The sequence below is a fragment of the Raphanus sativus genome, unplaced genomic scaffold (genome assembly GCF_000801105.2).
Source record: "Raphanus sativus cultivar WK10039 unplaced genomic scaffold, ASM80110v3 Scaffold0691, whole genome shotgun sequence".
Classification (NCBI taxonomy): domain Eukaryota; kingdom Viridiplantae; phylum Streptophyta; class Magnoliopsida; order Brassicales; family Brassicaceae; genus Raphanus; species Raphanus sativus.
The window spans coordinates 19,469-32,520 of NW_026616008.1; the positions used below are offsets into that span (position 1 = coordinate 19,469).

Consider the following 13,052-nt stretch of genomic DNA (forward strand, 5'->3'; position numbering starts at 1 on the left):
AACAAATACTTAATTCGTTATTTAATGAGTCGCCGCCGCGCCGGCCGTTACGACTGCAGCAGCACGACTGTTTTCAGTATTTTTGTTTTAACATTATTTAAAAGCATCATCAATAAGAACGGATTTCTCATCTATTTTTTTTCATCCAGATTTTCATAAATATGATAATGAAATGAGGAAAGAGGTTAAAAATGCAGAAAAAGTTAAAAAAAAATGGAAAAACTCTTTTAATATGTGCCAATATATAAATAGTTTTATTTGTATTAAAAAAATTAATCTGTATTAAAATATCTATCAATAATGATGCTCTAATAATTTTCTTCTAACCACTAATTATATAAAAGACAAAAAAAATTATATTTTCTTTTCAAGTTTTATTTTTTGATATTATCATCAAAACATTTCAGAAAATTGACAAAAAAAAACTTAAACAAACAATATTTCATGCTACCAAAATTTCCAAAAAAAAATAAAAAAGAATTAAACGAGCAAATATAGAAATGTGATTTTTTTTTCGCATATAGAAATGTGATTTATGTAGTACAAACTTTAACTAAAAAGAAAGAAATATTCGAAATAGATTTCAAATTAAAGCAGAAGAAGAGACCCTTTTTCGTCATTTCGTCGCTTCTTTTTGAGACACATCACTTTTTGTTTTTAACATTTTCGCTTTTTTCGTCTGTCTACCTCTCTCTCTCCCCTTCTTGACTTGTGTTTCAGACTCTCAAGAGAGCGCGCGCCTGCGAGAGGTTGAAGAAAGCATTCTCGCGAAGCCCTAGAGACTCTGTTGTTACTCACCGATTCTCATGGACAATCATCATCATCTCCCCCACTCTCGTCACAACCCAATCAGGTCCTCCTCCACGAAGAAACATCCTCACAACAACAACGTTAACGGCGGTTTCACCTCCTCCGTCAAAACGGCGAACGCCGCCACGACGTACGACGATGTTTTCGGCGGCCCTCCCAGGTTCGGAGCTCCGTCCTTATCCCCTCGCCTCGAAGACTACTGTGAGATCTTCTCCGGTTTCAACGGCTCCTCACGCGCCGCCGTCTCCTCGATTCCGGTCCTCGATCTCCCCCTCGTCGACGGTAAAGGCGTCTGCTTTGACGTCCGGAGAGAGAGCTTCGACTACCGCGAAGTCTTCGGAGGCTTCAACGATCTCGATTTCGCTCCCTCGTACGAGGAGCTCTTTGTTCAGCAGCGGCGGAGTTCCACGGTGGCTGACGGAGATTCCTCGGACGATGCTTGGTATATCATTTATAGACCCGACCCATTAGCCTTTAGCTTTCTCTGAGTTCGAAAGTTTACTCCTTTCTCAAATTTTAGCAAAAAAAGAAAAAAAAGTCTCCTCCTTTCTTACGAGATGGGTTCTGTTTTTTTTTTGGTAGGACACCTGAAGAAGAAGAAGAAGAAGTAGAGTCGTCGGTGTCAGGGAAAAGTCCTTCCTTTTCTAACGGAAGAGATTCGTATGATTCGATTGATGGATGTACGGAGTTCAACATCTCTTATCACAAAGCTAGTCAGATGAACGAGAGAGACATCTCAAGTGGTGTGTTACGTGTAGCCGCTCCTAATGTTGGTTGTTATACTGTTGCGGTTGATGAAATGGTTGGTGCAAGTGGGAGAGCGAAAGAGACGGGTCCCTCTTCTTCTGTTGCCTTTGAAGACAAGAATGGTGGCCATCAAAAGTATTATCCTAGTGAACCTTTTGTGACTGTTTCTGAGATTGGGTTGAAGACTCATCCTACTGGAATACCACCTCCTTCTAGACCACCTCCTGTGTTGAAAAGCGATTTTAAAAGGTCGGGTTCTAATTCTAGAACTACAGGATCCGAAGGGTCTACTGAAGGCGGTTCTCCACGGTTCTTTGATGTGGAGGTTGATGCGAGTTCAGCTGCTGTGAGAGACGCTATGGTTAAAGCTGAGGCAAAACTTAAAAGTGCAAAAGAGCTGTTTGAAAGGAAATCGAGCCATGCAGCTACTAGGAAACCTCCGAGGGATGAGCATGGAAGTAAGCCACTGTCTTCTCAAGGGTCTGTGAACTCTGACGGAAATGAGGAATGGGAAGAGGCTACACAGTTTGTTGAACTGGTGAGAACAGAGCAGCCTAGAAATGCTGATGAGAACAGTGGTGGAGAAGATGCTCCTTTCCCTCTTAGTGCCGGGTTTTTCGATAAGGAGAAACAGCAACGTAGCAGAGCAAAAGGTGGTATGGAGTTGCCAAAACACCCTGGAACGAGAAAGGTAGGATCAGGGCATAAGAGACGTGAGGACAGACTTGCTGCGGAAAAAGCTCCTGAAGAGACAAAGAATGAGAAGTTGAGAGATGTTGAGCTGCAATTTGAGATGGGCAACAACTTATCTGATCATGGGGGAATAGTGAAACACAGAAACCTGCTCAGGCCAGAAGAAAAACTTGCAAAGAAAGATCAACAATCAGATAGAAGACCAGACCGAAAAGCAGCTGGAAAGAATCAGGATAATGTGTTTGATTGGGAACAAAATGCGAGAAAGCTCAGGGAGGCTCTTGGTCTATCAGATAATGAAAGCACGCTAGAGGTTTCCGTGGGAACACGTGGCGAGATGGACGAGAGTGAGACAAAACTGGAGGAGGCTTTGAGGAGGATGGAGGAGGAAACTAGCTATAAAGAGGCTCGTGTAAAGGAAGAAACTGACAGGAAAGAAACAGAAGCTTTTGAGAAGGCAGAAAATGAGAAAAGACTAAGAGCAGCTTTGGAGCAAGAAGAGAAGGTCAAAAAGCTTAAAGAAGAGAACAAACGGAGAGCGGCAGAGGCGGCTCGGGAAAAGGCAGAAGAAGAAGAAAGGAAAAGGAAAGAACAAGAAGAATATGAAAGAAGGCTAAAAGAAGCCTTTGAAAAGGAAGAAGAAGAGAGGAGAAAGAGAGAGGCTCGCGAAAAGGCAGAAGAAGAGAGGAGAAGGAAAGAACAAGAAGAGTATGAAAGGAGGCTAAAAGAAGCTTTTGAAAAAGAAGAAAAGAACCGTAGAATGAGAGAGGCCCGTGAGAAGGCAGAAGAGAATGAAAGGAAAATGAAAGAAGCACGTGAAAAAGAAGAAAACGAACGGAGAAGAATAAAAGAGGCTCATGAGAAGGCAGAGGTGGAGCGAAGGATGAAAGAAGAGAAGGAAAGGCAACAGATTAAAGAGAGGGAAGCATATGAGAGGAGAGCCAAAGAGGCTCTTGAGCAGGCAGAGAATGAGAGGAAGTTGGAAGAGGAGAATGAGAGGAAGCTGAAGGAAGCTATTGAGCTAGAAGAGAAAGAAAAAAGACTGATAGAAGCTTTTGAGAGGGCGGAGACTGAGAGACGATTGAAAGAGGAACTTGAACATAAAGAGATGAGGCTGCAAGAGGCCAAGGAAAGAGAAGAAAGAGAAAATCAAGAGCGCCAGGAGAAGGAAAGGAAACAACATAAATGTACAAGAGAAGAGAGAGATGAGGGAGACACATGTGAAAGGGAGAAAACGTGTGAAACCACCAATGATGCTAATGGAGAGCAATTGTCGAAAGAGAATCTAAGCGACTCTGCAGAAGAGGATGAGAGAGTACACAACCACGAACCAGTGGAAGAAGCAGAAGCAGAAGAAGAAGGACCAAGCCAGAGAGTTTCTGTGTCCGAAGAAGCCTGTCACTGGAAGGTGTTTGAAAAGAATCTTAAAGATGCAAGCCAAAAAGATGAAACCAACGAGCTGGATGATGAATCTTGTGAGGAGTCCGCTTCTGCAACTGACAATGTCCAAGAAGGAAAGCTCAACCAGAAGAGCAAAACAGTTAAAGAAAGATCAGAAGACGAGAAAGTCAAAAGTGGAAGTGTTGGCGGTGATCAAGAGGAAAGCAAGTGTGCTAACAAAACTTCCTCTGGTATCAGAAACAATGAAGATGCAAAATCAGAAAGACCACTGCCATCTCGAGTATTCATGCAACAACGTGAGAAAGAAGCAGAGAGACTAAAGCGAGAGCTAGACTCAAAAATGGAGCATCTAAGAAAGATAGAGGAAGAGAGGGAGAGGGAAAGAGAAAGGGAGAAGGACCGAATGGCTTTTGATCAGAGAGCCTTGGCTGATGCACGTGAGAGATTGGAGAAAGCATGCGCTGAGGCCAGAGAGAGGTCTTTCCCTGATATCAAGGCGTCAACGGAGGCTAGGCTCAGAGCAGAACGTGCAGCAGTGGAGAGAGCAACCGCGGAAGCTCGTGAACGCGCAGCTGAAAAGGCTGCTTTCGAGGCGAGAGATCGAATGGAAAGATCAGTTTCTGATAAGCAGTTTCAGAGTTCAGGTTTGTTTGGTGAGCGGATGGAAAGATCAGTTTCAGAGAAGCAGTTTCAGAACTCAGCCTCATTTGGTGCTTCAAGATATCAAAACTCTCCTGGTAACAACAAATAACTCTCTCTCTCTCTCTCTAGTTTTTGTTTTTGTATCCATCCTCAAGGTTCTTTTCTTTTGTATGGTTAAAGGTGCTGATGGTGAATCACCTCAAAGGTATACATCGAGACTAGAAAGGCATCGAAGAACAGCTGATCGTGTGGTAATTAACGCTCTTTTAATTTACCCTTTACTCAAGTAATAATAGTGTGATTTACGATAATGTATTCTTTCACAGGCTAAAGCGTTAGCAGAGAAGAACATGCGTGATCTAGTGGCTCAAAGAGAACAAGCAGAGAGAGTTGTATGAACCACCAAACCAAAAAAAAAAAAAACTCTTTTCTTCAACATCAAATAAAAGCTTTCAGTAATCGAATGTTGTTTCTTTTTATCTTTTACAGAGAATAGCTGAAACCTTAGACGCGGAAGTAAAGAGATGGTCAAGTGGGAAAGAAGGAAACATAAGAGCATTACTCTCAACATTACAATACGTATGGTCTTTTCCTAATGAACAAACTCGTAGATCAAATAGAGTTATATATATCTCATCTAAAGTATGTTCGTCTTTGTTATTGGAATAGATCCTGGGTTCTGAAAGCGGTTGGCAACCATTACCGTTAACAGAAGTGATAACATCAGCAGCTGTGAAACGAGCTTACAGGAAAGCAACGCTTTGTGTTCATCCAGACAAGTTGCAGCAACGAGGTGCAAACATTCACCAGAAATATATCTGCGAGAAGGTCTTTGATCTTCTCAAGGTAAACACATCATCATACCTTATGTTTTGTTAAACACAATAATATCTTGAAATTTAGAAAATATGTGTTTTAATGTTTTCTAAATTTTCCAGGAAGCTTGGAACAGATTCAACTCAGAAGAAAGGTAGAGAGAGAGAGAGAGAGAGAGAGAGGCCCTGTGTTATATTCTCAGAAGGCTTGATTTTTTTTTTCTATATGAAAATTTGTAAAAAGTCGTGCTTCTTAACAAAACAATTATTCATTTTAATTTGACCGAAGCTTTGAGCAATGAAAACGTGTTAATTCGTTTATTTGACCTATTGTAATACACAAACCAAGTCTCGTGGAAGTTCCTTGATGATGAAGTCAGGGATTGTTTTAGATTAATGGACTTGAAAAGTCAAAGAAGCTTCGACCAACCCATCTTTATATATAAACATTGATGAAGCTCTCTCATTACAAACAACAAGAAGCAAACAACAACATAATCATCATCTTATACTTCTCTACTCTACATTTAAAAAAGTAATTAAAAGATGCAAATGCTAAGAAGCTTTAGCACGAGGACAAGAAGCCGCCGTGGAGGCTACGAGCGAGTGGGCGATGATTCAACTTTCAGTTTACTGGGAGCAAAGCTAAGGAGATCATCGAGTGTTCCTTACTACGCTCCATCTATCAAGCTTGGTGCTGGTGGTGTTCCGACCATTCTCGAGGAGCTTCCTCGTCAGAAATCCAAGAAAGTCAAACCACCAAGCAAATTTAGCCACCCTATTTTTACGTTTTTATACGGAAATAAGAAGAAGAAGAAGACGTCGACGACAAGGAAGCCTGAGTTTTCTAGGTATCTTGAGTATCTGAAAGAAGGTGGTATGTGGGATGCGAGAACTAATGCTCCTGTTATTTATTACAAGTAGAGATGATGAAGTTATGGAAAATGTCAATCAAGAAAAGCTTTTCAAGTTTTTGTTTCATTCAAATGTTTTTTCTTTAATATTTTTAATAGTTTGTGATGATATTTGTATATTACAATCGTCAATTCATTAATTTGATTTATAAGAATACAAGTGGTGGCAACAAAGTTGTATGTTTTGGAGCATTTTCTATTCGGACATGATCAAAAGTTTCAAAGCAAACATTAGATGTAAATAATAAGTCCAAGGTGACCTTGGCAAGGTCAGACAGTACTGGTTTGACTATAGAGGGATGTCCAATCTAAGCGGTGTTGTTTCACGAGGAAGTTTGAATAGTGAATCTCTTCCTAGCTTTTGGCAATTCCAGTTTATGTACCAAGCTGGTGCTTATGACATCAAAAGAGAGACAGAGATATACTCCCGAATCCTATTCAAAACAGCTCTTATGCTCTAATTCTCTAAAGCAGCAGCTAGCCAGCTACAATCTTTTGATGCATGGCCCTTTCAATGTATTCATCGAAATAAGTACCACACTAAACTTGTTTGTGCTGTTCTTAAAATATATTTTTATGCATATGCTGTGGATTTTAAAAATACACATTATCCATGAAACCAAAAAAATGTGACATCCAGAGTAAACATGTCTAATTAAGTCTAATAAATGTGTTGTCTCCAGGTAATTTTTATTTTTTAAAACACCCAAGTAATTTTCTTTAAATATAAATCTCAATTCTCAACAAAATATAGAGAAACTAAAAAGTGTTTTATGAAATGACTAGAAGACAAATAAAAGTCTCTTTTTTTCTTTGCTGGTGAATAACATCATATATTTTTGAGAAACATGTTTTCTAGAATCATTAGATGTGCAGTTGATTTTTTCAACAAAACGTTAATTCAATGTTAAAAAAAAACCGTTAATTCATTTTTTTTGTCAACAACCGTTAATTCATTTATTTGACCCGATTTGAACAATGAAAACATGTTATTCGTTTATTTGATCCATTTAGATGCTAATGTAAAATATAAACCGAGTCTCGTGGAAGTTCCTTGTTGAGGATGAGGTCAACAATTGCGACAGAGTAGATTTGAAAAGTCAAAGAAGCTCGACGAATCCATCCCTCTCATCACTTAATTTCTATTATTATATAGAATAAAAAAACATAAAAATTCTTGGACTTTCCACATTGGCAGCCAAACTCTGACCAGTGACCATGTCTACTACATCCGAGTTAAATAAGATACAACCATAAAATCTCATTTCTCCATATATAACAACACACTGACGAAACTCTTCCTCATTACAATACCAACAACAAGAAACGACAAAATCATTTCTTCACTTTTTCTCTATACATCATAACTTGTTTATTTTACGGTTATAAAGAAATCAAAAGATGGAAATGCTAAGAAGCTTTAGCACAAGGACAAGAAGCCGTCGTGGAGGCTACGAGCGAGTAAGTGATGATTCAACTTTCAGTTTACTCGGAGCAAAGCTAAAGAGATCGACGAGTGTTCCTTACTATGCTCCATCTATCAAGCTTGGTGCTGGTGGTGTTCCAACCATTCTCGAGGAGCTTCCTCGCCAAAAATCCAAGAAAGTCAAACCACCAAGCAAATTTAGCCACCCTATCTTTAGTTTCTTATACGGCAAGAAGAAGAAGCCGTCGACGACAAGGAAGCCTGAGTTTTCTAGGTATCTTGAGTATCTGAAAGAAGGTGGTATGTGGGATGCGAGAACTAATGCACCTATTATTTATTACAAGTAGATCGAGTTTATGGAAAATGAAAAATCAGGAAAAGCTTTCCAAGTTTTTTTTTATTCAAATGAGAGTTCATGTCCTTTAATTTTGTAATAATATTTGTATTATTGTATATTATAATATCGATTCATTAATTTTGTTTATAAGAATACAAGTGTTGAACACAAGATTATATGGTTTGAGCATAATTTGATTTGAATATGATAAACGAATTTTAGACGAGTTAAAATGTGAAAGACAAATAGTTTTGGTTTGACTGTAGATGCATGTCTAGTCTGAATAGTGAGTCCCCGTTTGGTTACGTGGAGCTTAAGGGAGACTTTTCTTGTATACGCTTTCTAACTAATTTATAATTATAACATAAATATGTTTATTGTATACATATATAACATTACTCCATTTTTCATTAGCAGAAAATTAGTTGCGGTTTGATTGATCCTAAACATTGTAAATGCTACAACAAGTGACAATGAACAATAATGTTCCTTCTGTTTAATTGATTTTTCTGGTTTTATTATCATATATCCAACATTTGATACACATATAGAAGTTTTATTTCAATGTTTCAAGGTTTCCTTTTCAGGACAACAACAAATGTGATGGGTCTTATGTCTTCTTTAGCCAACTCCTCGTCGACCATTCTACCATATATATCAAACAGCTTGTCAAGAATGTCTTCCCCAAAGTGTGGAGCAAGCATTGACTCTTGAACCGCTCTTACCGTCTTTGCGGCCGCCTTACCATAACTGACACCATCCTCGTCGCCTTTCTCCTTGTCAACTTCTAACATCTCTAACTTCTCTATTTCAAAAGACCCTTCTTTGTTCACTTCATTTTCTATCTCAGCAGCACTCGGGGCATAGAAGTGCATTTCGTAAGAATCAAGCTTCTCTTCCTCAGTTACTCCCTACAATTAAATGGAAACAACAACATGTTTTGTAAATCAAGATCCATCTATTTGAAATCAACAAATGCATGCAGGGCCGGTTCTGGATACAACCAGATGAACCGTTCCCATTATCTTCAAATAATAAAAAGCTATATACATAATTTGTGTGGCCCCAAATTATCAAAGATATATATTTATTAAAATTAACCTAAAAATGTTTATACATGTACCTGTGCAACAAGATCAGCTATGGATCTAGCAAGAAGTTCCCAGAAAAAAGAGTTTCCTCTATCCACGTGATCCGGACCTTCCCTTCCAAGCATTATCAGGACCATTCTGCCTGAAGCAACCACCTCTTTTGATCTAAACCGGAGGAACATGGAGAAATCTTCCTTGAACTGACTGTAGTAAGCTTTGGAAACAGCTTCAGGGCTCGAGGAGCAGATGTTAACACAACCTTTGTTTACGGACTTGCCTTGATCATCATACAAAGCTGGAGGAATCTGCAAAGAAAAAAACAAAATGAAACAACTCAGTATATGTATCTATCCCTCAATCTCATTTTTTTTTTATATATGTCCACCTTAGAAAGCCAGTGTAAGCTGTAAGAGGCATGGATAAAGTGGATGTTATTCTCAGGGAAGAGCCTTCCATAGAATGATCCAGGGTATGCTGCAATGAAAATTGAAGGGCATCCACCGTTCTTGGCATCTCTCTTGACCTCTATGTGGAAGTCAGGCAAGGACTTGAATATGGCGTTGAAGTCATTTCCTGGGAGATCATTAAGGAAGAAGCTGAATTCCGGCAAGGGCTGGCTTGGGATCTCTTGGCTGTGAGAAAACTCTACGGCTTTGATGATGTCTCTAATGGTGGAGAGAGTGTTTGGTCCTGAAGAACATCCCAAGTCAGCTATTCCTAAGCTCTTGGGTTTGGTCTCCTTGTAGAGTTCTTGCAGTGTCTCTAGTGTTATGTGTTTTGCTTGATCAGATGCTTTCTTCTGAAAAGATTTAAAAACAACAGAAAAGGGTAGTTAGAAGTAAGATTATGAGCTAAATGAGGATATTTGAAATATCAAGAACCTGGAAGGTAGAGTTTCTTGCATAACTAGTTTTCCCATCTCCTCCTGTCATGTGAAACTCTCTTTCTAGATCCCTCTTATCCATTTCAGTGACCAAAAAATGTTAAAAATCTCACTTATGTTTTGGGTTAGGGTTTGTTCTTTTGGTGTTTAGATGTGCTTTAATCTTTGGCCTGTCACCTCAATCTTCCATTATCTATACTTTTTTCCTTTTCTTTTCGAGAGGAAATTGTGTGGATTTAACAATAGATAGAACCCGTAAATAATAAAAATGCACATTTGGTCGATATAAACTAGGAGTAGAATTAATAAATGAACTGGGACAGCTATTTTCTTATCATAACCAATTTGAATCCCGGTCAGCTATTTTTTTTGCGTTTTGGGTTTTCCATTCTTTATTTTAAAAAACTTTAATTACGAAAAAAAACTTAAAATTATGAGTTTAGATTCTTTCATCATTGTTCATGATTCAGAAAAAGATTTCAAAACATTTTTTCTTTGGTTGGGTGAATTTAGTTCAGAAGGAGAAATGTTAGGTGTAGTCCAAAGCGACCAAAATAGAAAAATTAAGAAAAAAGAATATATATAAGCAAAAAAATAAAACGGAAAGTTTCCAACTACATCATGATGTCTTCATGTTAATGTTTGTACTTTCTTTACTCTGTTATTGCTATCCATGCTTGACATTATTGATATTAGTGGTGGACTCTGTTACCATTTCTTTATGGCATTCAAGATATCGTGATTATCAAGAGAATTTATTCGGGATTCTCATCATCCCATGATCTCTCAGATGCTGCATTATAGTATGAAATATGGTTGAACAGATCATGAAGATAGTGCAATGTAATGTTACAAAACATTATAGAAAAGTATGGGAAACTTTGGGACATGATATGATTAAGGAGGGAGAAGATATATAGATGATGATAGGTGTGTGACCATCATTTCCCTTTACCCCCTTCCTTACCTTTAGGCTTTAGTACTCTCTCTATCCTCCTTACCTTAAGGCTTTAATTACTTTTATGACTTTAGTGGTGGTGGAATCCTTGGCTGAGTCATGGGTGTAGTATGCTTTGTCAGACAGAGAGATATGGCTTTGTATTTTGAGGGGCACGCACGCGTGTCACTAGAGGGATTGATTGAAAGCTGTTTATAAAAGTTCATATGGTTACTTCCATGATCTTTTATGTATCTCTCTCGTTCTTGTTTTGGGTTAAAGTTAATCCTGGTTGCTTTCTTATTAGATGTCAAGATAGGTTTTTGACTAATTAGATAGCATTTGACAGATTTTGAACTTAGTCCCTACACCAAAGTTGGATGTTCTCTCCAATCCAACTTTAAAGCTTTGTTGATATAGGAGGCGTGGACAAAAGTAGACCATAAAGTTTTGGAATTTGGTAAAGTCACATACATTCTCTTCTAAGTCGTTTATTGGCTCTTTGCTATGATAGTGAGTGTATTGTTTATATCTATATTATTAAAAGAGAAGTACACATATAGAATGCTCCTTAGTTTTAAGTGTTATTTACACTTCTATGTCACTGACATTAAATAATATTTCATATTTTAATGTTGTCTTTTCCACTTTGATTAATGTGTTTTCCAAAATTAAATTTGAATTAAATACACAATTAAATAACACTTCATATTTTAATGTTGTATTTTCCACTTACATTAATATGTTTTCTAAAATTAAATTTGAATTAAATACACTTCATTAACTTCTCAATTAAATCAATGTCAAATTCAAAAAAAATACATTTTTCATTTTGATTAATGTGTTTAATGGACAAACGATTCATGGAAATTATAATATCAACTCTTCATTGAACAAATCTGAACGAAAAAAATATTACCCAAATTTGAACCGAAACTAGATAATATCCAAACGGATTTACCATTTTGGTATCTAGAGAACATAACTAAACCTTATTCGAACGAAATATTTCGGATATTCGAATGTATTTAAATCATATTTATATACTTCAATATGTTAGCTATTTTTCGAGTTAATATCCAAGATATAAGCTATTTAAGTTGATTTGAAATATAAAAAAATAGTCAAAAGTAAACATCTAAAGTAGATAAACAATAATCAAAACACCAAAATATTTAAAATATATGTATATTTATTCTTCATCCAAATATTCAAGTTAAATTTATTTTAATTTTTAATCTAGATACTTTAGCTTACATTACTCAAATTTACATGTTATATTTTTTTTTAGATTTAAAGATATTTAAAGATATATAAATTTTGAAAATTTTAAAATAATTTAAACAGGTTATCAAACCCGCAAAGATCTAAATCAAACCGGAATCAAAGTTTATAAATACCCGAATAGAGCTAGAATCTTTAAACTCGAAAATCTCAAACCCGAATAAATTTTAACCGAATTCGAGTGGATACCCAAATACATATCCCTAGCTTAGTCAATATAAAACGATCAAATATTATAAATATAGCTATTTAGTATAAATAAATAAAAATTAAAACTGAAAATTAATACCCGTGCAGTCGCACGGGTCAAGATCTAGTATATTATTATAAGGGAATTGGTGCTTGTAAAAGACATACAAGTTATTCACTAATAAAAATGTTAGTTTAATACTCCTTCCGTTTCTGAAAATAAGATTTTCTAGAGTTTTTATGAAGAATTTAATAAATATTTACATTTTAATTTACTATTTATTGTTCTATACAATTTCCAATAACTATCTACCAATCAAATTTAATAAATTTAAATATTTTACAATTAATGTTTCTCAAAAGTATATAAAAATACTTTAAAGATATAGAAAATCTATCTTTGTGAAACAAAAGTAAAATCTCAAAAATTTTACTTTCGGAAACGGAGGGGAGTATAAAAATATGAAGCAATCCCAGTTGGTGAGATCCTAAGAGCAAGATATAGTACTGTCTAATGCTAACTGCATTAACTTCCAAGGACCAGAATCAATTCTGCATTTATTTTTCTACTGTCCATTTTGCACAAAAGGTTTGGGAATTGCTACTTGTAGCTAGTGATTTTGACCCTTTGCTCATTAATTCATTTAATGAGGGCTGGTGGTTGGCATTGAAGGCCACGATACTCCCACCTACTAGACTATATGGCTGTTCCTTGATCCTTTGGGTGATATCTGCAATTTGGACAGCAAGAAATTTTAAAAACTTTTCAACATCGCCATTTCACAGCACAAGAAGTCATGACTAAAGCTATTGTCAATGCTAAAAAGTGGAAGTTGGCTCAAGTTAATACCTGAAACCCCACCTCGAGTCTCAAACCGCAAAG

The 13,052-nt window shown here is 36.8% G+C and overlaps 4 protein-coding genes across 4 annotated transcripts; 3 read left to right on the forward strand and 1 right to left on the reverse strand.

The window, feature by feature from the left end:
* The first annotated feature begins 663 nt into the window (after window positions 1-663).
* On the forward strand, window positions 664-5,429 carry LOC108833652 (auxilin-like protein 1). The gene is made up of 7 exons (XM_056997541.1): window positions 664-1,252; window positions 1,393-4,388; window positions 4,474-4,544; window positions 4,620-4,685; window positions 4,783-4,872; window positions 4,963-5,139; window positions 5,232-5,429. Exons 1-7 carry the CDS (start codon window positions 807-809, stop codon window positions 5,265-5,267), a joined length of 3,882 nt encoding a protein of 1,293 aa, XP_056853521.1. The 5' UTR covers window positions 664-806; the 3' UTR covers window positions 5,268-5,429.
* A 120-nt stretch (window positions 5,430-5,549) lies between these two features.
* On the forward strand, window positions 5,550-6,196 carry LOC108840411 (uncharacterized). The gene has a single exon (XM_018613242.2). It carries the CDS (start codon window positions 5,655-5,657, stop codon window positions 6,030-6,032), a length of 378 nt encoding a protein of 125 aa, XP_018468744.2. The 5' UTR covers window positions 5,550-5,654; the 3' UTR covers window positions 6,033-6,196.
* A 1,092-nt stretch (window positions 6,197-7,288) lies between these two features.
* LOC130502806 (uncharacterized) lies at window positions 7,289-7,961 on the forward strand. The gene has a single exon (XM_056997540.1). It carries the CDS (start codon window positions 7,424-7,426, stop codon window positions 7,793-7,795), a length of 372 nt encoding a protein of 123 aa, XP_056853520.1. The 5' UTR covers window positions 7,289-7,423; the 3' UTR covers window positions 7,796-7,961.
* Window positions 7,962-8,261: 300 nt separating this feature from the next.
* On the reverse strand, window positions 8,262-9,993 carry LOC108841730 (probable methyltransferase TCM_000336). The gene is made up of 4 exons (XM_018614486.2): window positions 9,758-9,993; window positions 9,262-9,675; window positions 8,909-9,181; window positions 8,262-8,696 (listed from the first exon to the last, which is right to left on the reverse strand). The coding sequence occupies exons 1-4, from the start codon at window positions 9,839-9,841 to the stop codon at window positions 8,355-8,357; spliced, it is 1,113 nt and encodes a 370-aa protein (XP_018469988.2). The 5' UTR covers window positions 9,842-9,993; the 3' UTR covers window positions 8,262-8,354.
* Between the last annotated feature and the right edge of the window lie 3,059 nt (window positions 9,994-13,052).